Below are 27,780 nucleotides of genomic sequence, written 5' to 3' on the forward strand. Positions count from 1 at the left end.
TGCGGTGCAGTGCGGTGCTGTGCGGTGATGGGCGGTGCTGTGTGGTGCTGTGCTGTGCTGTGCGGTGCTGTGCGGTGCGGTGCTGTGCTGTGCGGTGCTGTGCGGTGCGGTGCTGTGCAGTGCGGTGCTGTGCGCTGATGGGCGGTGCTGTGCGGTGCAGTGCGGTGCTGTGCGCTGATGTGCGGTGCTGTGCGGTGCTGTGCGCTGATGGGCGGTGCAGCGCGGTGCAGTGCGGTGCTGTGCGGTGCAGTGCGGTGCTGTGCTGTGCAGTGCGGTGCTGTGCGGTGCAGTGCGGTGCAGTGCGGTGCTGTGCGGTGATGGGCGGTGCTGTGTGGTGCTGTGCTGTGCTGTGCGGTGCTGTGCGGTGCGGTGCTGTGCTGTGCGGTGCTGTGCGGTGCGGTGCTGTGCAGTGCGGTGCTGTGCGCTGATGGGCGGTGCTGTGCGGTGCAGTGCGGTGCTGTGCGCTGATGGGCGGTGCTGTGCGGTGCTGTGCGGTGCTGTGCGGTGCCGCACCCTTCGCGGCTGGGCCACGTCCCGGCTTCCCCCCTGCGCCCCGGGCGAGCAGGGTAGGACAGCGTCCCGTCTGTAGCGGGGCTGGGCGGTGGCACTGCGCACCCTTTGTGATAGCGAGAGGAAGGCCGAGTGCTCCTTGCTCCTCCCTTGTCTGCCAGAACGACTGCTATGAACCCTGTCACTAATTTCAATCACAACATCTGAAAGGGACAAAGGTCTCAGAAATCAGTGTAAACGTCCAGGAGAGCAATAGAGTCAGGGTATATCCATTATCCGTGGTCAGAGCGGGAGCTCAGCCACCATCTGTGCAATCTCACGCTAGCTGGAATAAACAAGCAGCATTCTTTACCTCTGAAAGTCTCAAATGTCCTTTTAATGCCTGAAAACTCTTAGAGCCAATAAAGGATTGTTTTGGGATTAATGTACGGCCTGATTTACCACCGCAGCATACACAACAAAGCAAATACACAAACAACCCATCTGCACACACTGAGGGCTGTGTGGCTGTGATGGAGGCAGAAGAAAAAGTGGTGGGGGGAAAGAAATCATGCATTTCACAGAAATCTTTAAAGGGAAACCTGCATAAAGCAAAATGAAAAAGTAGAGTAACAGTGAAACTGGAGATAAGCAGAAAAAACAATGAAATTAAAGTGAAAGCAAATTAAGTTCTTCCACAGAAGAAACATCCAGCTGAAGGAAGCTTCTCTGAGAGCAGACTACTGCAGCACATCTCAACATGACAAGCAGCTGAGGGTACAATTTGAACTACAGAGAATTTTAGGCTGGGAAAGGACTTCTGGAGATAGCTGGCTTTCTTTTAAAAGCAAGACGTCAAATCAACAACACAATCAAGCCAAGTATTGAATATTTCTATTGAAGAAATTTCTGCTACTTCTCTGAGCGATATATTCCAACATCTAATTGTTTCTTGACTGGATATTTTCATCTTATACCTGGACATAATTTCCTCTAAAGAAACATATTCCAATTCCCCTTTGTCCCATGTACCCCAGTGAAGAATCATCCAATTTTTAGGAGCTGAAGAACTGTTGGTATCCCAAAATAGGTTCTTTCACCCAGTTTGCAAGAGGCTGACCTACACACAGAATCAAGGTATTTGATTTATTTGCAGTTCTGCCTTGCACAGAAAGATGTGCTTGGTGGCAAATTCACAAAGCCAGCACCATGACTATCAGCATTTTTCTACATGTTAGCTGACAAAGGCATTAATACTCATTGGCTACAAGTTACATAGTTTTTCATATTAATTAGTATTCTTTCTTCTATTGGTTAAATTATTCCCTTGCTTTTTATGCTGATTAGTCCACATGCCCAGCTTTTCTCTTCTGAGTCAGTGGTTTCCTGGATCGATGGTCAGTGAAGCAGTAGTCACAATCTCCCCCTTCCAGAATTACCTTCTACCCAGTCAGAGCTGATCTCAGCACAACTTCTGAGCTGTCATTAGCTTCTTCCTTACCTTGGGAGTTCTGCTAAATGTACTTGAGGCCCATATATTCTGTGTCCTTTGTGTCTGCTGTCAGTGATACATCCTTGTTCCCAGGCTTTGTTAACACCCCCCAAGGTCTGAGATCATTGAAACATGCCAGGCCCTAGACCTTAGTAAGGCAACTTTATCAGCAAGTAATTTATCTAACATCTGGATGCCACTGTGGTTGGATCTCCCCTGACCCTTCTTTTCTCCAGGCTTTATAAATGTTGTTCTTTCAAACATGTGCCAGGCTCCCCAGTCCTGTTGGCCTCTAAATTCTCCAATTTTTCAGTCTCTTGAACTGTCCCAGACCAAAACTGAGCAGAACAATCCAGACACTCTCTGTTTATCATTTTGCCTTGCCTCAGAATCACACTAGGTTCCCCAAACCCCTGCAATGGGAACCAGGGCCGCTTCTGAAGCTCAGTGACATGCACGGTATGGGTGAAACCTCATTTCAAGGGAGAGGCTCTCAACAGCCTCAGACACCAACCAAGCGCCTCATTGCAGCCAGCGCCCAGAACTCAGATACACTGCGAGCAGCCCGGGAAGCTCTTGAGCTGGAAAGTGAAAGAAGTGATTTCGTTTATAATTGGGATTTCCGGCTCACGGTTGCTGCCGAAGGTTTCGTTTCCAGCGCTGAGCGGTGCCAGGCGCGGACCGCCGGCCCGGCCCTCGCGCACCGCCCTCCCGAGCGAAAGCGAAAGCGGTGGCGGTGCTGGGCCGAGCGGGCCGGACCTCGGGGGGTACCGCCATGGCAGAGGGCACCCGGGACGAGCGGTTCCTCTACATGATCTCCTGCTTCAGGGAGCGGCTGAAGCAGTTCATCCAGGTGCAGCCCGTGCTGGACCGGATGCCCTCGCTGAGCGCGGAGGACAGGGACAGGGTGCGAGCGGCCGCCCTGCAGCGGGGAGCGGCGGCGGGAGCGGAGGAGCTGCTGCGGGCCGTGGAGCGGGGGCCCCGCGGCTGCGGCTGGGTCCGAGAGTTCCTGCAGGCGCTGGAGCACGGCGGCTGCAGCCTGGCCGCCTGCTACGCCAACCCCAGCCTGAGCCAGCTGCCCTCGCCGGCAGAGGAGGCCGAGCACGACCTGTGCGTGCAGCTGGTGCAGCTGCTGCACGGCGCGCTGGTGGACAGGATGCGCGCCGTGCAGGTGGCCGAGAAGTGCCTGGAGATGGGAATCTTCCGGGACGAGGACGTGGATCGGGTGAGTATGGGCGCATGCAAAAATGAAAGGGGAGTTCCCAGGCTCGGGGGGGAAGAGGTGATGGGTCCAGGTAAGCCGATGAAGACTGTTGACAGTGCGCCAGCGGGTAGGATGCCAGTTAAGAGCCCGGCAAGGAAAAAATGCTGGGGGCAGAGGGTTGGACAAAGACAGTGTCTAAGTGGAAGAAGTATGTCAGACTTTACTTATGATTTTGCCACAGACCTTAGGCTCAGAAGATCATTGTCTTCTGGCCCTTGAACCACACCGGCAAGTAGTGATGGTCTGTAAAGTCCTAAAGAATACTTGAGTTGCTTTTTTTTTGCTATAGGTTCACTAAGGACTATCACACTAGACAGTGAGGCGAGCAGAAATACGGTTGGACAGGAACGAGGAAATGGTAACCTTTGATGAAAACATTTCCCAGTGTTTTTTCCACTTGGTTAAGAATGACTCGCCTGGAATGTGAAACCTACTTGAAAGTAAAACAAAATTGATATCCTGGAACAGTGTTAGAACAAATTGAAATAATAATTGCCATAGCAATAAGGGGAAAACTGGTAAACTAAGGGTGGAACTAAATCACATTTGCACTCTGAACCTTTGCATCCACTTTTGAGGTGGTTTTATGCTCCATCTCAGTTGAATGGCTGTAAGATACATAGTTTTGTCTTGTGACCATCAGGTGGCAGCAATGATCAGCCGCACCCTAATGATTAGGGAGCCAAGTGTGGTAACGCAACAGGCAGAGGCCGAGGCCTTTTAGGAAGCTACTGCCTCCATTCCCTGGTAATGGGTCCTCGTGTTCCCCTAGGTCACATTTTTGCTGCTGGTATTTCCATCAAACCATTTAATTCCCTTCACAATCCTGCTAGTTTAAACTCCAGTGGAGTTTAGGCTTTCCTGATGCCTCCCACTTACCACACACTTCGTTTTAGTCATGAATCTCAGTCAGGTGTTCCCACTGCTATGCCTGCCCATTTCCTTGCGTATCAGAATGGGTGAATCTTGAGACTTGAGAAAATGGCCCTTGAGAGTGAACATCTGGCTCAGGCTGCTTTGCTCTTGGGGTCGTGGTTTTGTTCCTCATATGATCACATGTCAAGTTCTGCTTGTGACAGCTTTGGGACACTGCTTCTTTGAGGTCAATAGCCACTTTCTAGAGGCTTAGATATTGTATTTTTAAGTAGGAGTTGAGATGATGAAGCCAAAGTTTAAGAAGGGAAATGTTCCATTTTATGTATGAGGTCATGTTACAGGTTAAATCTGAGCTTTGGTAAACTGTGTGACACCATTTCTCCTTAATCAAGGCTACCTATTCACTAAACCAGTCAGAACAGCAATTATTATTCCACAGTACTAATAATTATTTTATAGTGGTTACTGTTGTAAACATTGTCCAGTACTACCAGTCTCTCCAATTAAATTCCAGATCTCATAGGTTTTATATACCCTACCCAAAACCATATGGGATGAACATTAGGTTGGACAAAATTGCAATAATTCTTTTCTGATAAGTGGCAGGTCCACTTTAAATCTTTATTTTTTTAAATGTGATTTAATGGTGACAGGGAAATGCTTTTGCACCTGTACTATTCTTACAGACCATTTTCAAAGTCTGTGTGAGGGTTGTTTCTGTTTTATTTTAATTTTGCCAGATCCAGACTGTTACTGACAATCGTGGGAACAGAGATGGTGCAAGGGAGCTACTGAGCAGAATAGTCCAGAAGAAAGATTGGTTCTCTTCTTTCTTGGTTGCTCTCCGTGAAACCCAACATGAAGACCTTGCAGATGATTTAATTGGAAGTACAGGAGGTAATACTCTTATTTCACTGGTACTAATGTGTGGATTTTAAATATCTTTTTTTCTTCTTCTTTTGTTTTCTTCTTTTTTTGTGCTGTTACTTAAGAAGTAATGCAGGATTCCCACCATATTGCTTTATTGTGACACTGTGACTAATGTTTTTGATTGTCCAGGGATTTCAAAATCAAGTTAAGTAACAACTTCATTGATAGCTTTTTAAATATTAAAAATCCTTATTAAGCGATATGAGAATTACAGCAGTATGGATTTAGTTACAATTAAACTGAATCTTACCTTTAAAACCCATTGATTTTCAGTTAATATTCATTCATAAAACATACTTTTAAGATTAATTTGAATGAGCAAAACAGACTTTACCTGAGTGTCTTCTTCAATACAAGTGTTCCCTTTACAGAACAGTTTACTAATATTTTTGGCATTTTAAAGTATTTTGCATAGTTTAAGACAGTCATAAGTCTCAAAACATTATAAAATTTACTAAAAATAATACAATAAACTAGTGAAGTGGCTGCTCCATTTCATTCCTGTATAATGCTTATAATACTGTAAAGTTATTCCAGTGCTCCCATCTATTCTAAAGTGTAAAAAAGAAAGCAAATAATTTATCCCTTATTTTTACTCCCTGTATGTTTTATAACATTTTAGAGACTGAACTATTTTAGCAGATTTCCCATTTAGCAGCTTCAGCATGCTCACTTGAGGAACTCACCAGAACTGTCTCTGTGCTTTTAGTTGCTGTATATGGGTCAGAGCATTAAGATTGAGGTAAAAGGGACACAAGAGTGTCTCTTCCAGCTTTGGGCAGGAATCAGATGGTTCTGCCAGACACGGACAGGCAGCTGTGTTGTTTGAGGATGCAGCTCAAGGATGGGTGAGTGTTGCAGTCTTCAGGACAAGACCAACCAAGTCAGAGCCTCAGAAGACCATTCTGAGTCAAACTCAGATGCTGGGAATAGCTCAGCAGCTATTGTGATCCTAGTTTTCCTTCTGTGTTGCAGCTGTGTGAGGCTTAAATTCTTGTCTTCACTACTTTGCCATTAGTAAGGTGAACAAAGTAACAATTACGCAAATTGTTAATATTCTTTTCATATTTTCATTTTCAATTCTTTTCACATTTTGCATTTCTGACTTTTTAGTACAGTGCAGACCATGTAGGGTAAAACTGAAGTTTAATTCAGTTGTTGATGGACTACTAAATGAATTCATTTATTCCACAATTTCTTTGTAATCTTGGGTAGTGCAGGCTGCAAGACAAACTGTACAGGCTAATGCATAAAGCATGACTGGTGTTGCTCTTACCAGAGGATAAGTAATTTTCCATGTACACAGTCCTGTAAGTGTGTAGATCTGTAAAGTGTGTGGCTGCTGGAGCATGCCCTGACATCAGGTCACAGAGAGGAAACAGCTTCATTGGGTACTGTGGACTAAGAACACTGATGCTACATTTTATCATTGCAGCTTGACCCCCTGTGATTTGTTACAGTAAAATATGTTGTTATTAGCAAACACCTACGCACAGAAATTGAGAACTTCATAAAAATAAATCTATTAACCTCTTTAAGTTTAGTTTCTAATTGTAAATGAGTAAATTCTTAATCAATATTTATATTAAGGTCAAAATTCCAAACTGTAACATCTGAGTCAAGACCATATGTTATACTGTTATGTGCATGATGAATACAGGTTAGTTCTGTGTTTTCTGTGCTCCACACTAAAATAAATGAAATGTTTTATAAAACTGACTTAGAATTTCTCTGTGTTTCTTGGGAGCAGAGGATAAACAAAACGGGATGGAGAAGACTACAAATGAAGAAACAGAAGTTACAAGCCAACCAGGATACATCATAGAGGAGAATTTGAAACAGGAAAAAAATGTGGATGATAGTTTCAGCAGTGAGAACAGTGTGTTGGAAACATCCATAGAAAAGAATTCTGTGGCATCAGGTTTGTCCACTAACTGGTATTTTGATCTGGTACCTGTGTGAATAAATTAGAAGTTTTCAAATATATTTAATATTTTTGATAGAAAGATTAATATTACTAGATTAATACTTTATTTCACACCCATCCATAGTAGTGTTATACTATCCAATGACAAAATCGGGTTAACATTGTAAACAGTGTTGACAAAGTTTAAGATAAGAGGAATGTTTTTATACCACTGAAACTGCAGCTGAATTAAGTACTTCTTTCTAGAAGGCTGGAAACCCTATATTGAAAAACATTTTTTGTTTTGAAAAGTCCTTTAGTGCTGTCCAACACGTAATTTTTCTGTTTATTTTAAGGGGTTTTTTTACTTACAGAATATCAAACAACCTTTCCCATGTCACATACATACTCAGAAGTACATTTTTAGTAAAAATGCTTCAAAATTGTTGTGGCCTGTTGTTCATATAGATCCACTCTTACAAACATGCCTTGGAAGTTGATTATAAGCAACAGCAATTACAAGCAACAATGCCCAAACACAGCTGCGAACCAGAGATTCAAGCATAGACTGCATGATTCAGGAACTGTGTGTGTTCCAAGTTCAGATGGAGCTCAAACAATAGTTACAGCTAAGGTAAATCCTGCCTGAAATTAAACTAGTGAGGTTACTCAGCCAAAGGAGTAAGACAGGTAAGGCTGCTCTCTTTTTATCAAACATTAATTTTTTTTTTAATTACTCTGAAAAACTGCAGCCTTTCAATGTGCAACAGTAGTAGCCTATTTCTCATGTAGCATGATATTAACAGGATACCACAGTGCTTTGTAGTAAGTAGTGAATTATTAACTACTGCAAAATTATCAACTTGTTTTTTCATGGGTTAGAACATAATTTGGCAGTATAAAGAAGAGGTGCCAAATATTTAATGATAACTGAATGGATTATTCTTTCTGGACAAAGCTAAGGCTCTTACCGAGCCTACTAAGGGTAGGTTTTCATTGCTGTTAGCCTGATCTTCTACTTGTCAGGTTGAGGATTAAAAACAGAAAATTACATCTAGCCATTATTAACTATGTGTCACAAGCTAACTGTAACTAAAAAAACTATGGTCTCAGCACAGAACAGAAATTAATAGAGTAAATAAGAGAGAAATAGAGAATTAATAGGATATTAGCAGATTGGGCAGTTGATCAATCTGTGCAGTGAAATGCCTAAGAGTACATGGGTTCTATCAGTTTGGTTCATATTGACTTCAGTCTCATGTGGACCGTGTGCCTGCAAGTAGTTAGAACAAATCTCATTTGGGTTTAGCTGACAGTTTTATTTCTTCTGATCTAAACCATCTCTGTGATGTGAACCAAAGTGGTGTAAGTGGGGACAATTGACAGATTCGCTGTAAAGGCAGTTCTGAGATAAACCAAGGCAGCAGTGTAGATGCAGGGTAACGAGGGCTGCCAGGAGGCAGTGCTGCTTGGAGATTTCTGCAGAGGAACTGCCTCACGTTCAGCCATCCTCAAGTGCAGTAACCTTGGATACCTGTGCACTTGTACACTCAGACTTAACAGCACTCGGGTCTCTTTTCAATTCCTATTTCCATCCTTTCTTGTGATTTCATAAGACTGTCATTTTAGACCAGGCAGATTAAAACACAAATGGAACCCAGATTCTACTTCCGAGTGAGTTGGGAACCCACCTAGGTTGTACTGTCATTTGATTTTGTGCTGTCATTTGTCAATTTGATGCTGTCAGGTGTTGTCAGTTTCGCAGTACACTCTCACCATTCCTTTATGTCTTGAGAAGGACATATTTCTAGAAGAAAGAATCTAGTCAAGCCACTTGAAATCACTGCCATTTGCATTGTATCTGAGGCCTCCTCTGACCCTTTTATTTAGGTAGATGAAGCAGAGACAGTCAGAAGGTATGAGAGCAGTAAGGTCATAAAAAAAGTAGAAACAGATACTTAGCCTGAGAGATAACTAGAGAAAAATTGAGCATGCAGAAACACAGGTAAGAAACTTCATACACACAAAATTGCATAAAATTACACAAAAGAAAGTAAGTTCACAAGGTCAACATTTGGATTAAGATGCTGCAGTTACCTATATAAACAACAATTTAAATAATAGCAACTCTCTTGTTCAAGGCTTGCTTTTCATTGCGTTCCATTGTCTCTCTACTTAGTGTAAAGTGACTGAAAATCTTCATGTGAAATATTCAGCATTACAATGTGCAAGCAGGACTCTAAGGGAAGATTAGCAAAAGTAGTAAAAACTCTTTTAAGTCTTTTATCTTCATTATTTTGGAAATGCTTACTGATTTGGTTTTTATTAAAATTTATTTTCTTTTAAAATAATTCAAGTAAGTAACCACAGTTGAAAATGGAGATCTTTATTCTATTTACCTTTCATTTGGAAGATGTGTATTTTGCATTGCACTTCACCACTGATGTTTTCCATTGAGAGATTGTTGTGTAATGCGTGCTGCACATTGTAATTCAAATAATTGTGTACAAAACACTTGATGGATTCATATTCTCATGACTTTCTGAAGGTCATTTTAGATGGGAGACCATATGCAATAGATACACAGAATTTTAATTTTATCCTCCCTTTCCTATTTTATCTGGATTCCTAGAAAGTGAAAGCAAGAGAGCAGTGTCATCTTTATAGCTGGGAGTTCTCACTAATGCTCACTAATTAGTTTGTCACAGGTCTTTGAACATGCCTTGTAACTGGTGAGGTTTTCTTCTTTCTTGTGCCTTTCTTGTGCATTCATTTCTTAGAAAAACTAGTGGTAGCTAGTAGAAATTCCTAGTGGTAGCTAAGATAGCTTCATAACTTTACTGAATGCAGGCTAGGTTCAATTTCCACCTCAGTCACCCAGACTTCATAGTGTATATTTCAGCCATTCCTTTCTAGGACGCTGTAACTTCCATTCAGTGCTAAATTCTCATTCATGTAATCTATTTTGCTTTTTGAAGAATTTTTTTTTGGGGGGGGGGGGGGGGGGGAGGGGCGGTAAGTTGTGAAAAATACGTGTGTGGACCAGAACAGGATATTCACTGGAAAGAGCTTGCTGGAAACACAATTCACTAGCTGATTAAGCAGAACATGGGTCCACACTATAACTCTGGTTGCATTTGCAGGCTTTGGCTCGCTTGCGGAGCGCTGTCGGTGAGCCGATAGCGCAGGGTGATGCTGTTCGCAGATTTGCCCGGAAGAGCTGGGTATCTGCTTAGATACTCAAAGGAGTGAGTTTGGGGAAATCCAGCTTTCTGAATGGTGCTGGCGGCCCAAGATGAGCGCGTGTAAGGCGTGGAGGGCTCAGCAGAGGGCGAGCGGAGCTCGGGGATCTCGGATCGCAGCGGAGCCGCCGAGCGCCCGCGGGGCCGGGTCCGGTTCGGGTCCGGTTCGGGGTCAGGGCCAGGGTCGGGACTTCTGCTCCGCACGTTTCACTGACTCATCTCTGCTTGCATGCACTCGGTTTGCGCTTTTCATGTTACATGGAGAAACTTAACAAAAAAAAAAAAACCACAGTTCTGGTTTTGTTTGTATTCTACTACAGATGTAGCTCTCATGATGGCTTGCAGGGAGTAAGAGAATGTTCAGTTTGCCACAGCAACTTTTTTTTTTTCTTTTTTTGGGCTTTTCATATTTCTGGAAAGAGGCAGTAAAATAGGACTAAAGGGGATTGATTATGCAGGTGATCGTGTCTGGAACCCTTGCTTTTTAGCAATAAATCATGACCCGCAGTGCCTTACCTCTGCCGTGCTTTGGATATTAATCTTCCACTCCATATTTTCTTCCTAAAGAATATGAATTATATTGTTCATTTTTTTTATCGTTACCAAATACAGAAAAAATTAGATCTCAGCCATCCCCACCTGACATTCATTTAACCTGCTTTAACAACTTAGGCGGAGAGCAAACTATTCATTTGCCATTCTTATTTGTACAGCAAATATATTATGCTACGTTTCTTTGTGTTTTTCATTTAGAGTCAGGTGTCTCCATAGGAGATGGAAGTGTCAGTAACTTAAATGAAAACCTGGGACAGAGTTACACAACCAGTGATTCGGGTATGTTTCCCTTCTGTTGTTACTTAGTAATTGCAAAGTAAGTTCTGGGGGAAGTACTCTGTGAGTGGGCTGAAAGAAAACTCAGTGGAGGGCTTTCTTTCACTGTAAACTCTAGTTTGCTGTATTTAGATGCCAGACATACTCTTAGTTTGTTGTAAAACAGAAAACAGATGCCATTTTTATTGGTCTGGACCTAAAAGACCTAATTTACTGAGATCATCTGAACAGGTCTCTAAACATCATCATTGTACAAACTGGTCAGTGAGGCAGAATGATAAAATCACATAGGCTGAAGAGACCAGAAGTCATCCAGCATAGTCACCTGGACATACATCCATAATGCTGCCACACAGACATGTTTCTTTTGCTCTCAGAGAGGAGTTAGATTGTGCCTGACCCCTGCATAGGGTGAGAGGGAATAGGAATGTTTTAGAGGCAGTGAAAGGTGAGCAGAAGCATCTCCTGGGTACCTGCAGAGCAATAATGAAGAATAATGACCCAAGTACTTCAGTAACCTTACTTGTAAAAGCCATGGGGGTTGCTATCTGAAGACTTTTGAGAATCTCACATTTAAACACATGTGCATGTTCTAAATAGAGTTTTAAACTGGATATTGGACTGTGCTTAAATAATACTTAGCAGACAGGTATTATCTTGCTATGTATGAAGTCTGAGCCAAACTAAACACTGCTGTTGCAAAACACATCCCAGTGGGGTTTTTTGTCTTTTTGTGGTTTTTTTTTCCTAGCTTCAGGCAGAGCAAACTGGGGGCTGTCCATCACAGTGATCAGCCTGTTTTCCTATACAGAATTCAAGAACTACTTTTTGGAATCTAGCCTTTATAAAATTTGTGCTGGGACTATGTCTTGTACAAGGGTTAGGAAAACTCTGGGCACCTTTTAAGACAGCTGGGCCTAATAAACCCAGTACTATGTCAGTAAGGTCACTGTAAATATTTTATACCCTATGCCTGCAAAGTTTATTATAAATACTTTTCAAACAGTTTCAAGCTTTTAAAATATTAAAATCCACATCTTTTACAAGTAAACAGAAAATTCAGGATAACTCAGATCTAAATTGCTACACTACAGCTTTTAGTCTGTGTATTGCTAACTCCAAAGAACTTACTTTGCACTTTATCAACTGTGGACACTCATCAGTGACATTGTATTTTTTGACTCACTCTGTCACATGAAATGTCTGGGCTTGGGAACTTGTCTGTTCTGTGGTCAGGCAGGGACACTGTATCAGTTGGTCAGGCTGAGCCAGGCTCCTGGCATTTGGCAGCACCTATGTATGTATGGCCTCATCCTTCAAGATTCCTGAAGTATCTCTCACTAAGCAAATTGGGCATTTGCTGTGTCCTGTAATCCAGAAAAGAAAAACCCAAAACACTACAGTTTTGTGAAGAATGGAGAACAGATTTTTTTCACAGTGTTTACTTGCTGTACGTTCTGTATACTTGTGGCTTTTAAAAACAACTAGTTTAAAAGTTTTTAAAAGCATCCATGCTTTTTAGTAATGTCTAGTAAACTCAGTGAGAGCAATAATGAGAAAAAATGCTAAGATGCAAATGCACTATTAAAGTATTTTATAATTAGAACTTTTTTTGCAGTAAGGCTTTTGACACAGATATGATACTGATTTTAATGCAGACAATCATGTGGATTCAGCTGCGTTTTTATGTGCAAAGTTCATTCCACATTTTATAAATTTGTGTAGTTAGGACAATAGAATAATTATCACGTTCCTTTTAGCCCAGAGCAGCAATTCACGTGGGTCTTGTATGAAGGCAAGACAACTTCCCTAATGTTATACTGAGCATGATGAATTTATTTATTTAATTCTTTAATCTGTGAAAAGATCTCTGTATTAGCCTTTATCTAAACAAGGGCTGAAGAAGCTCAGAGAGAGCTAAGTTAAATATTTTGCAGGCCTGGACTGTTAATTGAGGATGTTAAAAACTGAAATTTAACCAAACAGATGGGTGATAAAGTGCTAGTTTCAATATGATTGAGCTATTGAATTTAGCCAACCAGAAAGCAAACAGCGTTCTTCCTCAAAAGAGAGTAGTAGGAGTCAGATAAGTGACAGCAAGTACTCTCTGGTGCAAATGTCCCTGTGTCCAGGTAGCACTGCACTCACAATAAAAGGCAAAACAAGCAAAAAACACTTTAGAATGGCATTCAGATGTTTCCATCAGCAGTGTTTTATCAAGCTTCATTACTTTTTGTTAGTTTAATTTTATTTAATGGAATCAGGAATACTAGAAAAATACACTTATTTTGTGTGTAATGTATCAGTGATAATAAAATCATCATGATTCTGCATTGAATGATATAATCAGGAAAGAAAATTAGGGTTTTTCTCACCTCATTTTTAGTCTAGTAGATCACTAAAGAGTGATCTAAACTTATTTGTAGGAAAAAAAACCATGAAAACTCAATTTAGATAAATCCTTCTGATATTAAGATATTTATAAATAAGTTTTGACTCCCTAAATATTTGTAAACTCAAGAGACTTGATATGCTTTTCTTACTGCTCAAAATAATTCAACAGTATTTTTTTTTCCACTTTTACATTTAGAACATTGTTTCTTCTGTGAGCCATAGATCTAAGCACTGCCATTGCATTTCCAATGAGAGGTGGAAGGCTTTGGCCATAGGTGGCAAATGTATATGGCTCATTAATGAACATCTAATTTGCATTATGTGTGAGTCAGGCTAAGAAGCAGCGTAACCTACCATGAGTAGGTGTGATACATTCTGCAGTTAACTCCATCTTGTATGGGCAATTGAATTTTCTTATCTGTTTGGTCTTTATAACTCCCTTGACCATTTTTAAGTGTTCCATATCTTTTTTTCTTTCTGTGGCTACATTTTTCATTCTCTGGGAAGTATTTAAAAAGGTATTTCCCTTGTAACCAAATAAATTCCCGTATTGATGAAGGAGAACATCATAGAAGCTTGGCTAGGTTATAAATACTGCAGCTCCAAACACAACCTTTGTTGGTCCCAGTGCTACTGAACTGTATCATTTGAATTTATACCTAACAGCAGTCATTCCAACATAGATGGGTGAAGCTGTACTGTGACTTATTCCACTTGCCTTGAGTGGTGGCTGGATGGAAGCAGTTCTGATCCAGAGTTGCACAGGTCCTCATAGCAACATTGCCTATGCTAGTGTGCTGTTTCTATTTATTCTGAAGATGCTTCTGATAGTAAATAATAAATATTTTTCCCTTTGACACTTTTTCCTCCTCTGATACTTATTCTGTTCCTCCTGTTTGAAACATATTTTGTTGTACACTTAGATGAAGATGAAGAGGAGAGGAAGGCCTCACCTGAGCCAGATCTTACCCTGAGAGATTACCAGATGGAAGTTGCAAAGCCAGCACTGAATGGGGACAATATTATAATATGTCTCCCTACGGGCAGTGGTAAAACCAGAGTGGCTGTTTACATTACCAAAGATCACTTGGATAAGAAGAAAAGAGCATCAGAGCCTGGAAAAGTCATAGTACTTGTTAATAAGGTAAGTTGGTGCATTCTTTAAAGAATATTATTTTTCGAACATCATACATTCTTAATAAAGACACTGTAAAATGGATATAAACACGATTCTCAGCTTCTCCAAGTGTGCTGTGTTTAAAGACATACAGATCTAGAGTGGTCATCTCTGTTGCACCATCAGCCTGGTGCAAGCACAAATTATGCTCGTGTACCCCAGTGCAAGTCCAAATTTAGATGTGCTGTAATAATCATGTTATTGGGAAAAGTACAATTTCATTTTGTAAGGAATTGTAAAAAATAAGAAATATTTTTCACATTCTGTGTTCCAATTTGTTAATGAAGGCCACCTAATGAGTCTCACAGTAGTTAAAGAATGTTTTGTCATATTTTCTGATAATTGCTGTAGTTTTTGGAGTTAAATTTAACACATATAATCTTTTATTGTAATATTAAAATACAGAAATTTTATTAAGAATTTTATTGAAATTGTAAACAATGTCCATATCCTCTTATAAGAATAAATGTGTAAGCACATTATAAGCTCAGTTAAATAGTAAGAGAATGCATGGCTTTTTCATTCTTTCAAAGACTCAGTTAAGCCAAAGTCCTTAGGTCAAAAAGGTTTCATAGGAGAAGTTGCAGGGGAGAAATTGGTTTGGGGATTTTTGCTGCTTAATTTTCTTTTGTTCACCTAAAAACATTTGTGGCAAACAGGTATGTATTTTCAATCCTGTCTTTAATATGTTTTTAATTCTTTGAAAACTTTTGTTCAGGTTCCATTGGTAGAACAGCATTTACAAAGAGAGTTTAGTCCATTCCTGAAGCGTTGGTATCGGGTTACTGGTTTAAGTGGTGATTCTCAGCTGAAAATCTCATTTCCTGAAGTTGTCAGAAGAAATGATGTCATAATCAGTACAGCACAGATCCTGGAGAATTCACTGTTAAATGCATCCAAGGACGAGGAAGAAAGTATCCACTTATCAGGCAAGTTTTTTATTCTGGAATCTTTATAGAGGGTATAAAAGTATGTCTCTATTGTGGAAAATTGCAGAGTAAAAATGTGCCACATTCAGAAGGGTTTTTTTCAATTAACTTGTTTTATAAATGCAAACTCTAGTTAAAATCAGATCTTAATTAATAAGCATGCAGGCCAAAATTAGACTCTATAGTTAATTTGTGCTAAATATTTGTTATGCTTCCTATTTTATCTAAATAAATTCTTAAGCACAACTTTGTGCAAGTGCATTTGTACTGGTTCCACTTTCCAAGCTTGTTAGAGCATGGAGTCATATCGCATGGAAGTCATATACAGGATGAAAAAAAAGACTATCAAAACTCAAATGCACTTGGTAGTTTGAGAAATAAAATGGAAGACAAGATAAGAACCAATCTGTTGTAAAAGTTACATTCTTTAAACTCTTGTCATTTTGCTAATATTCAGTGATATGATGGCTTATAACTGTGTCTTCCTAAGCACAGCAGATATAAGGGGTTCCTACAGATGAAGGAAGTTGCAAAAAGCAAAAGATAAAGAAGGCAAGAATGTTCTCCCATAATGCTAAAGTGGCAGGTATCTCTGAGACATCAGGAAGGACATGGCATTATCTGTCAGTGAGGTACAAATAGAACAGTGCATGATGTCAGCTGCAGGGCCTGGGCTGCAGTGACCTTCCTCTGTGAGATGTTAACTTCTCCTGCAGTCAGCTCCTTCTCAGGTGGTGCAGGATATAGGGGGGAGCTGTGATATTCAAAACAATGGCCCTGATATAAAAGTATTATGGGTCTGGGTGTCACAGAGACAGCAGAGAAACCTGAGGGGTTGGCCTATGTTTGTCAGTGCCTAGTGCTGACTGGGCTGCTGCTTGATCCAAACTAACTCCTGTAGAGCCACTTGGGTACCTCAGAATTGCATTCCCTCCTTCAGAATGCCTTGTTATTAGCTTAGGCAGAGTACCAGCAATTTTCTTATGCTTACTTCCTCTCCACTGCATCTAAGTTAATAAACTTTCCTACATCTGAATAATTTTGGAATGCTGTATGGAGGCATCTGAACATTTCTACTGGAACTGCTGGCCTGTTCAGAATTGGGCTGAGTCCCAACCAGATTGTGTAATGAAGTGGGTTGAATGGGTTTCACACTTCCTTCATAAGGATCTACATTTTTTTCCAGAACCCAGGCAGCCCTGCACCTCGTTTTTTTTCCATGCTATTACACCTGTGCTAGTAAGTTCAGCTGGACCAAAGCCAAGCAAGCGTGAACACAGCCAGCTCCATTTCTATGGCTTTAACTTGGTTAACTCGCAGCCTTTATAAATCATCCTAATTAGTTACAAGTTTTTTTTCAGATTTCTGTGCATACATTTTTCGTCTGTTTCCACAGAGGTCTGCATTACACATAACATGGAATTCCAGCCTCAGTGAAATGGAAGGGACTCTCTTAATTGCATTTTACCAAATGTTTACTCTCTTTACCAAGGGCTGAAGTCACTGTATGGACTTTGTAAAAGCTGTGTATTGCTTCCTTAGTAGAAGAAACACATCTCTTCTGATAGGTTGGTTTCTATACAAGTAGCTGTAGGAATATGCATGATGAAGATGATGGTCAAAATCAAAGGGAGTAAGTTCACATTCGCAGAATAACTGAAAAACTGCCAACACTGCTTCTGAAATCTTGTAATATGTAGAAATTTTGGAAATAAATAAGAATTTAGTTTTTGAACTACATCACTCCTGTCCAAACTGGCTTCTTGAACCACTGTGAAGGCAGTCAGTTTTCCCCAGTGACATGGAGCACTGTCTTACTTTCATAGCAGGAGTGTTTGGTGTAGCCTTTAAATATAACTTCCCTTGTTTAGTCTCTGTCTTTCTTTAGGTTCTTCAATACCAGCCGAGACTGATTTAGTTGTGTTAATTTCCAGCTTCTGCTGCCAGTTGTTGAAAACTGACTTGTAATGATGCAACAATTTGAGCACATCAGTATGTTCACGCATCAGTGTGTAAACAAGATCATGGAAGTTGTCCACATTAAAAAAAAAAAAAAAACTTGTTAAGAGTTTAACCCTGATCATTTCAGTGATCTTGATAGCCATATCCACAAACTTTCCTCAGATTGTTGGAAAAAATACTGAACTGGAGAATTACTGGCTAGCTACAGGACTGGGAGCTCCATAAAGCAGTTTTGCTGTTAGAGAAACAGAAAAATGTTCATGAATCTTTCAGCTCAGAACCTTGAAGTTTTTGTCACTGGCTGCATGTGCAGATACTTTAAAGATACGTTTCCTGTATTTTTTGAGAAATTTGAAACAAAAAGTAATTTTAATTTTCCTTGCTGCATAGTATATTGCTTACGTGTAAATATACTGTGACCAAAAAGCACACAATGGCTGTCTGGATTTCCATCAGTTTCCTCTGCTACAAAAGAGAGATGAGTGGTAGTGCTCCCACTAATCTGTTTGCTCTTTCCAGTAACACATCCATAAAGTAATATAAATCTTTTAGATGAGCACTAATAGGGAGGAAATCTCTGTGTTGCTACAAAATGAAAGTGTATTCTGACCACAAGCCTTTCAAGAATATCTGAAAGGCTTCTAACATGTTATGTATCTTTTCAAAAGCAAACAGTATGTAGTTTGTCAGACACAGTTACGGATATAAAAGATAGTATTGCATTCAACTATGATATATTCTTACCATTGGTAAGATAAGAAAAATATTTCTCTGGAATTCTTTGTATCATCAGATTGTTTTTGCATAAATAGGAAGTCTTTTTTTCCATTACAAGAAATGTAAAATTACTTGGCACATAAGGACTGTAGCAAAGGTTCCAAAGTCCATTAAATATATTCAGCATCCATCCACGCCTTCCTCCAACACTTCAATTTCCTAGTACATTAGTTCTCAGACAAACTGATGGGTTCTTTTCAACACCATCCTTACCTGTTATAGGATGTAGTCACTCAAATTCTGCATTTGAAATTAAATTATTCACTTTAGGAGTCTTTTTTTTTTTCCCCAGATTTTTCCCTCATCATTATCGATGAGTGTCATCACACTCAAAAGGAAGGCGTCTACAACAATATAATGCGACGTTACTTAAAAGAGAAGATGAAGAACAGGAAGCTGGCAAAAGAAAACAAACCACTGATCCCACAGCCTCAGATTCTGGGACTTACAGCCTCACCTGGTGTAGGAGGTGCAACATCCTACTCAAAAGCTGAAGAGCATATTCTGAAAGTAAATAGCCCTAACACTTACAAACCATCAAAGTGATGCTGTCTTGTTCAAGTAAAACTTTTGAAATCAGTTTTAGGCTCCAAATAGACAATCTGATTTTTTCTTGTGTACATGGAAATTCAGCTCATAACCATTAAATTGGCCCTCTAAAAAATAATGGAAATCCATGTACATCTAAAGGTTACTTTACAGGAGGAGTAGGGTTACTGAAAAGGGAAGTTAAATGATTGCCTCACTTGAAAAAAAATCGCAAGATCAGAGGCAAGAAATCCACAATGTAGTACAATTTTATGGTTACTAGAAGTCTTACTGTTCCATTGATAGTTTATAATTTAACATGCATCTGAATATTAGAGACACAACGTATTTTGTATCCATATTTCTAGAGTGACTGAGCTGAGAATTTTTGTGAGTCCAAGAAAAAGGGAGACAATGTTGAATACTTGAAGCAGAAACCACTTGTGAGATACAGGTAGCATACAAATGTGTTTTGTTTTATTAGTTAGTTACTCATTGACGTTGCATGAATACCTGACTGAAGATAGTCTGTTAAATTCTTTTCTCAAAGAAACTATATTTTACTTGAAATTAAATGGTTTTGCATTTGTAATAGAAAAGTAGAATTTAGCCCAGTACTGCAGTGAAAATTACTGACTAATAAATTGCACCAGAACAGAATGTGATCTTGAATAAGTGAGTCCTGCAAGAATGTTTTATGCTGTATTGAAGTAGACAGAATTGCAAAGAATTTTGACACAGAAACTTGCTGGCAATTGAAGAAGCAGAAAATTTCTTCTCATCAGCTCTGAATTCCTAATGATACGATTCTGGGGTTTGTATGTGAAGATTAATCTGAATCTGTAATCTGAATACACAAGATGAAATAAGTATACAGCTACCACTGAAGACATTGAAAAGATCACCTGGCAGTCTTACTTTACTGTTTTCTCTGCTCAGAATTATGTTATGGTTTCCCTTATTACTTTATGACATGTACATATTTTTCCTTGGAAGAGGTCAAAAGCAGTAAAGTCCAGTTGAGTTGTGCACTTAGCACAGAAATTGTCTCTATATCTTCCTGTTCCAGGAAATATTGTCTCAAATGGTTTTCTACTCTCATAACAGCTCTTTTATAGTTAATCCCTTATATTTATTTTCTCTTTTTCTATTTCACCATTATTTTTATTAATTTTGTGCTCCAGAATTTACTCATTCAAAGTACTGACGCTGTATTTTCCTTCTCAAAATACTTGGTTCTCACCCTGATCAGCAGTTTTTTTTCCTGAAGGCAAGGATCACTTCTGGCCTGAAAAGTAACTTGGGCAGTTTATCTCAAATGTTTTTCAAAGACTTGGACTTTATTGTGCTCCTACTGCCTTTATCCAATTTTTGTAGGAAGAAAGTCAAGTTATATGAACCTCAATATCTAAATAAGAATCTCTGTTGCATTAATTCAGTTTTCATGTGAAATAGCTCATTCAATATTGAAGAAATAACATTTTGTTTTTTCCCAGATATGTGCCAATCTTGATGCATGTAGAATTATGACTGTTGAAGAGCATGCCTCCCAGCTAAAGAATCAGGTGAAGGAACCATCTAAGAAGACTGTGATTGCAGATGACAAAAAAAGGGTATGTTTTTTCAAAAAAGCAAGTATTAAAAGTTATATTGCCCTTTAAAAATGTCTTGTACGGTGTCAAAAACTTTTTGCCAAATGCATTTTTTCTATAGACTTTTGATGATCCAGAGTGCTGATTTGAATATTGTTGCTTTTCTGTTTCAAAAACTATCAGTAAAGTCAAATAGAACTAAATTTTAATTTATGTTAGTTATGTTTTGAGTTATCTGGTCAAAAAGCCTTCTAAAGCTGAAATATTTGTATTGAAGTGATGATATAATGTTCCATTTTTTTTCAAAAAGGGCTATTTCACAGTGTAATTTTTGTAATATTCTGAACTGTGTAAATCCATTATACTAAACACAGTTAATAATTTAAGGTTTAAATTTTTAAAAATTACTCGGTCAATGTTTTTTGTTGACAGAAGGTGCTTACTTATTTTACCTGATCAATTTATTTCTAGGATCCATTTAAAGAGAAAATTATTGAGATCATGACAGAAATACAAAACTATTGCCAGCTGTATCCAAAGTCTGAGTTTGGAACTCAGACATATGAACAGTGGGTGATCAGAGAAGAGAGAAGAGGTAACTGCATGGCAAATATACCCAGCTTTGGATTTCTTTGGGTCGTTCTATACTAAGACTTCTTTTTGTATTTTTGTTCCCTTCTAGCTGCAAGAGAAGAAAAACGCAGGGAACGTGTCTGTGCAGAGCACTTGAAGAAATACAATGATGCTCTGCAGATAAATGACACCATCCGAATGGTGGATGCCTACAATCACCTAAATAACTTTTATAAAGAGGAGAAGAGTAAGAAGACAGTAAGGAACGATGATGATGATGATGATGATGATGATGATGAACCAGCAGTGTCAAAACAGGATGAAACAGATGAATTTCTAATAGATTTATTTCATGGTGAGTTTGAAATACATTCTGATATTCAGTATTTGAAAACAGATACATAAAATATGTAATACAGTAGACATTCTTGGGGGGCAAAAGGTTGAGCAAATGGAATACAAAAGTAATGGAATTATGAGCTCTTAACCAACCCTTTCTGCCAAAGTTTGTTTGTATATATACTAAGAAAGGAGAGTGCTGACTGAGTTAGTTTCAGGTAAAGAACATTTAGTTAGAGAGTTAAACAAAAGATCAAACTGCAAAGACCAAAGTTAGTTGTTTTTTTTTTTTTCAGATCAGCAACCTTGGAACTAGGATTCATTCAAGAATCTTTTTGCTCAGTTTTTTTCCTTTACTGCCTTTGCAATGAGAAAGAGCTAGACAAGTTTGCTCCAGTCACCCATGGCTCTTGGGTGGTGTAAACAAATAAAGGTTATACTTCAGAGTGTGACCCAGCTTCATGTATGCAATGAACTACAAATTTTTCTCACTATCATTGAGAAATTCAGGAAATAGAAAAAACAACTATAGATTAGATAATGTCAGCATGGTTTTAATGACTCTTAATACATGTCCATTCCCCCTTACTTAAATTTTCAGTGGAGAGTTGTTGCTGAGAACTGAAAATTTAAACCAACTAAAAATGAAACTTTGTTTCATTTGTATGATTTCTGGCTGCTTTTATTTCTGCAGGTAAATGAAGTCCAAAAAAAACCACCTGTCAATGGAAAATAATTCCATTTTGTTAGGATTTTACCACTGAAAGTTCTAGACGTAATAGAAGAACATCTAAAATTTCTCAGCTTTAAGAGCAGAATTCATCTTTGGGTGATAAACCCCCTGGACCCCTTAGTGTAGGTGCAGCTAAGGTAGAAAATTCTGGGAGTTCATTACCTTTATCTACTTTTTGTATGTGTTTCTAAGTTTGATTGCATTTTAAAATATGCATAAGACTAGTCATAAAGCCACTGTCTAGGTGGAGTAGCAGTTTGTGGTATGCTGAGTGTGATTGCCTTGGGTTAGGTACACTGCAGTAGTGTGCACAGGGTCACGACATTGCAGTGAACTAACACACAAAGTCCCTGCCTCGAGGTGTGCTTGTGTTTGCATAATCATCTGATAATGACATAGGTTTTTAAATATTGGAAGTGTTTTAAAAATTTAAAACACATGAGGAATCCTCCCTTCTTATGGTCAATAGAGCCAGTTGAAGAGAGTAATTCATGTGACAGTTCACTGAGTACACTGAAATGTTTAGCACCTGCAGTATCAATAACAACATGCCCATGCTGGTGTCTACTGTACTGCATGTTTCTAGTGCAGATTCCTACTTTAATTCATGTCCCAAGGACAATTTTTGTCTAAATTTGTAAAAATATTACCAGCTCCTAGGCTGTGAATATTAATCTGTTTCTCATTGTAAGACTTTTTTCCATGATTTTAAAATAGTTTTGTAAATATTGCAAGCTGTGATGTTAGCTCTTTATTACAGTGCATTTGACTCTGTATCAACTTTGTGTGTATAGGCAGGTTTTTTTCCTTTGGCTTATTCTCACCATGAAGTATAGGCAAACAGTACAATAATGGTGATTGATTTTGATTGATTGGAGTGTTTTTAGTGACTATAAACTCACTTCAAAAATAACTGGTATGCCACAGCTCTTCAAACTGAATGTGAATTAGCCAAGCTGAGAGAACTGTATAGAATGTTGCTCTTTGCTTTGTGGGTTTTGGGGTTTATTTTGTTTCAAACTGTTATTTTACATGGTTGCATAGTCTTAATTTGCATCTGTTGTTTTTAAAGCAAAAAAGAAACAGCTGAAAGAGTTGACTGGAAAGCCAGAAAATGAAAATGAGAAGCTAATAAAGTTGAGAAATACTTTAATGGAGGAGTTCACAAAGACTGAGGAACCTCGAGGAATCATTTTCACAAAGACTCGTCTAAGTGCCTTTGCTCTATTCCAGTGGATTAAGGACAACCCAAAATTTGAAGAAGTGGGAATTAGGGCCCATTATCTTATTGGCTCTGGACATAAGAGTGAAATTAAGCCCATGACTCAGGTACAGAACCATGCATGTCAACATTACCTCTTGTACATGATTTTGTAAAACAGCTTGTTTTAGTACTAGGCCAGTGAACTGAAGTTCAGAGCACAGAGTTCTGGTTTCATACCTGCCAGCAATTTATCTTCATAAAGATACGTGAATAATAATGTTGGAATAATTTTATTTCCACAAGTAACAAGCTTTTTTTTAGTTTTGGATTCTGTGGCAATAGGAGTAGCCAGCATCCATTGCCTGGAGTAGTGTATAGTCAAAAGGGACCCAAGTTGTAGCAAGGCATGGGAAGCAAAAATAAACAAAATGGAAAGAGCAAAACTGCAATTGTTAAATGAGTTTATACTTATCATGACAACAGCAATTCATGTTATATTTTAGCTGCTGAATTGAAAAATAAAACTACAGAGTTGATTATGCCTGTCTTTTTGTAATATCATTGCTTAAATCAAATTACACCAATTTATATGCATGCTTCATGCTGACGCATAACCACTGGAAGAAAACTTGCCAAAATTCATGCCAAAAATATCACAATTGATCACACAGTTGTGTCCGTCTTGTACCATTACATTGATTTAATACACCACATATCTCTGGTGATTTATACTTGCAATTAAAGCATTCTCAAATCAAAGTACTTCGTGTCTCCTCTGTTCTGCTCTTTACTCCCCATATCAGCATTTGAGCACAAATGATGTGTTTTGCTGCTGGGCAGCACGTTTTCCTATGCTTCACTGAGTTTCAAGGAAAAAAGTTCTCTCAAAAAATTCTCTCCTAAAGTTTCTTGAGTTCTTTCAGACTTGGAATTTAATTTCTGTGGCACATTTCACAAACAAAATAGCTTTTGCATTTTGAAATTGAAAAAAGTAAATAGCAAGTTTCTGTTCCTCTACTCAAGCTGGTGACAAACACTCTGTTGATTCAGAAGTCTGTGATTTAGGTATTTTCTTTTTTAAGTGTATCATTGTTGATCTTTTTGATGCTACACAGATCACCAGAGTTATGGTCTACATTTATTATGGGGAATTTTAAGTGCTTTAGAACTAGAGCTGGAAGTCTATATTTTAATTGGAAATTACCAAAGTGATAGAAATCCCATTTTATGAATAAGTACTTAAAGAATTTGAAAACAATATAATAACTATATATTATCAGGTTTCCTAGTGCCTGTGACATAGGCTATGAAGTTCCAAGATCAGTTGCCATAAAAGGATTGGCTTCTGCTCCCTCCTCTCCCAAAACAGGGTGTGCTGAACGTGTGTTACATTCAATAGGAGCTCCTTCTTTTGCAAGATGCTTAAATGCAGTTGTTAAAGCCACTTGATGTTTAGCACTCAGAAACGATGGGACTGTAATTCCTGAAACTCGTTAATTAGAAGAAACTGGTAACAGAAACTAATACTGAAAGTTAATTTAATGATATTAATTTACAGAATGAACAAAGAGAAGTTATTGATAAATTTCGACATGGAAATATAAATTTACTAATTGCTACTACTGTGGCTGAGGAAGGCCTGGACATCAAAGAGTGTAACACCATTATTCGCTATGGCCTCGTCACCAATGAAATTGCTATGGTGCAGGTATGAATTTTCTGCATACATAACTTCTCTTAATAGTGCTTTTCTTTTTGCAATGGGTAAATGGTGAATCATCTACCTGATGTTTGGAAATAATTTTTAAATACTTGAATGCTAAAAGAGAAAATGCTCTTGCAACAAGGTTCATTTCCAGTTGCCATTCTCAGACTGTATGCAATATAAAATTTGCCTCCCTCTGTAATGGTGTAGTATCTGTTTAAATTTCTACACAAACATTAAGCTCTTTTAATAGAAGAGATACAAGAATATGGTCATCAGATCAGTTGATACAAGAGGCATTTGTACCACCAGTGTAAGGAGATCATATACCATCATCAGCTAAAGAGAGGTTATTACCAATTTGATACGTGCTTTCGCTTAACTTGTGAACACAGATATTTATATATTTAATATTTAAATGCATGCTTATATTTTGGTGACAAAATAATAGTTTTGGCTAATCACAAATCTCCTGTGCAGTTCTCACAGGTATTGTGGATGCTACTGCAGAAACAGTACGTGTTATTCACTGATACTTTATCAGTCTGAGTTCAAAGGAGAAAACTGTGCATGTCTTCCATTACAAAACTAGAAAAAAAATGTTGTGTGATGTAATAGGGAGTATTGTGGTGTTTATTTTTGTAATCCTTGCAAATTGTAGGCTCGTGGTAGAGCTCGATCTGATGAAAGTACCTATGCTCTTGTGGCTTCAAGTGGCTCAGGGGCTGTCGAACGTGAAGATGTTAATATTTTTCGTGAGAAAATGATGTATAAGGCTATTCAGCGTGTCCAGAAGATGCCACAGGAAGAGTATTTAAATAAGGTATTCCTGCAAATCTGCACTTTCCTTTTAAAGAACGCTGATTTATATTATATGAAATACTTTCTATTTGAAATCTACTTAGAGGGAAAAAAACTTAAAATAATGCTGGTTACTACATATGGCTTTGAATTCTTTTGCCAATATTTGTTTGATAATCTGTTTTCTTGTCCTTCAGAAAGGTCTGGTTTTCTCTTGGTAAGGAGAAAACACACAAGCAAAGGAAAATTGACTAGAAGCCATGTTGACAGTGAACTCGGTGAAATAACTGAGAAAGAAAACTATTACTGTCATTCCAGCAGAATGTTACAGTGCTCTTACTGATCTGTTTCTAGATTCAGACTTTCCAGTTGCAAAGTATAGTGGAAAAACAAATGAAGGCAAAGAGAGATCAGTGCAAGACATACAAGAAAAATCCTTCACTAATAACATTTTTATGCAAAAATTGCTACAAGCCAATATGTTCTGGAGAAGACATACAAGTTATTGAAGACATGCATCATATCAGTGTGAAAAAAGATTTCCAGTAAGTGTTTATGAACTACTTTATCTCTTTCAGGCAGAAACAGATTTTCTTTTCATCAAGGCTGTAACAGGGCCTGTACCCCTCTAGGCCCTGTGAGAAAAAAAATAGATTATTCCAATATTGTTGGGTCCTAGTCTCTGTGGAGTTTACAGTTAAGGAGCTTTAACAAAATGTTTGTTCTTATTCCTAATTTCAAGGTGAATTAAGACTTAAAAAAAAAAAGATGCAGCTTCTGTGGTGCTATTAACTAGGTCACTTACTATGTAGTATGGTATGTATTCCACTCTGCACAGGCTAATAATAACCTTCAGGATCAAGTACTCTCCAAATAAATGATGCAAGAATGTACACATGCTCTGCATGTCTGGGTAGTCAGAACCAAATGATTCTGTTAAGAGTTAATGTTGGGAATAATACAGGAATAAAAAGAAAACCTTTAATTTTCAGTTATTATTCCTTTGACAGTTCCGTGGCACCTGTAAAAACAAGCTAGATCTGTCTGTTATTAGAACAAGAGCCTGCTGCTCCCACTTCAAGATGTGTGAGGGAGGATGCAGCTCCTGAAATGAAATGAAGAGGGACATGGGGTCCATGTGTATTTCATCATTACTTAGGAGCATGAAGTGTGACCTTGCCTTTGCTCAAACTCCTCAATGTCACAGTCAGAGAGTCTATGACTTTTTAGGTTTCATGTCTGATTTCAGCAGTCGTCATCACTGTTTAGGTATGTCCGTATGTAGCATGCAATGACCAATGGATTCTGATGGATGCTGTCTGTTTTCCAGAAGTCTTTATCATACAAGAGAAAATAAAACACTGCAAGATAAGCATGCTGATTACCAGACAAATGGGGAAATCATTTGCAAAGGCTGTGGACAAGTGAGGAACATTTATTTTCATACTCTACTTGTTGTCTGTATTTTTTTCTGTCTAATGATCTTGTCTTATTTTATCTGAACTGCAATTTCCTTCTACTTGCAGGCTTGGGGAAATATGATGGTTCACCGAGGTCTTGACCTGCCTTGTCTAAAGATTAGGAATTTTGTGGTTGTGTTTGCAGACAAGAAAACAACAAAGCAAATTTTTAAGAAATGGGGAGAGCTGCCCATCAGATTTCCTAGTTTTGATTATGCAGCTCATTGTCCTTCAAGTGATGAAGATTAAGGACTTAGAATGAAAATAAAAGCCCTTTTCAACTTCTCTCTGTTGATCAGAAGCTCCTGTGTCCCATAGAGAATGCTGCATCATAAGCACCGTGAAAGCTCCTGGACATAAGGAAGCTGTCTTGAAGACAAAAAGTCAAACAAGAAAGGAGGAGGACAAAGTCACACAGCTGCTGTCTGCACCCAGATTTTTACTCCTGGGCAGAGGTGGCAAATGCATTGCAGTCATAGGTATTCATGGAATAAAGTCCTGTTTCTTTTTACTACAGGGTGAGAACACCGCCAGAAGTGTGTTAGATGACCTCTTGTCAGCCCCAGAACATTGAAA

General features: G+C 38.8%; 1 protein-coding gene across 1 annotated transcript; it reads left to right on the top strand.

Annotated features, from left to right (window-relative positions):
* The first annotated feature begins 2,756 nt into the window (after positions 1-2,756).
* Positions 2,757-27,453, top strand: IFIH1 (interferon induced with helicase C domain 1). The gene is made up of 16 exons (XM_062498138.1): positions 2,757-3,206; positions 4,862-5,021; positions 6,799-6,972; positions 10,953-11,033; positions 14,348-14,568; positions 15,320-15,530; positions 18,562-18,779; positions 20,294-20,410; positions 20,861-20,984; positions 21,072-21,317; positions 23,107-23,363; positions 24,797-24,946; positions 25,605-25,766; positions 26,099-26,289; positions 27,075-27,168; positions 27,271-27,453. Exons 1-16 carry the CDS (start codon positions 2,757-2,759, stop codon positions 27,451-27,453), a joined length of 3,039 nt encoding a protein of 1,012 aa, XP_062354122.1.
* Positions 27,454-27,780: the final 327 nt, after the last annotated feature.

The sequence above is a fragment of the Cinclus cinclus genome, chromosome 9 (assembly GCF_963662255.1).
Source record: "Cinclus cinclus chromosome 9, bCinCin1.1, whole genome shotgun sequence".
Taxonomy (NCBI): Eukaryota; Metazoa; Chordata; class Aves; order Passeriformes; family Cinclidae; genus Cinclus; species Cinclus cinclus.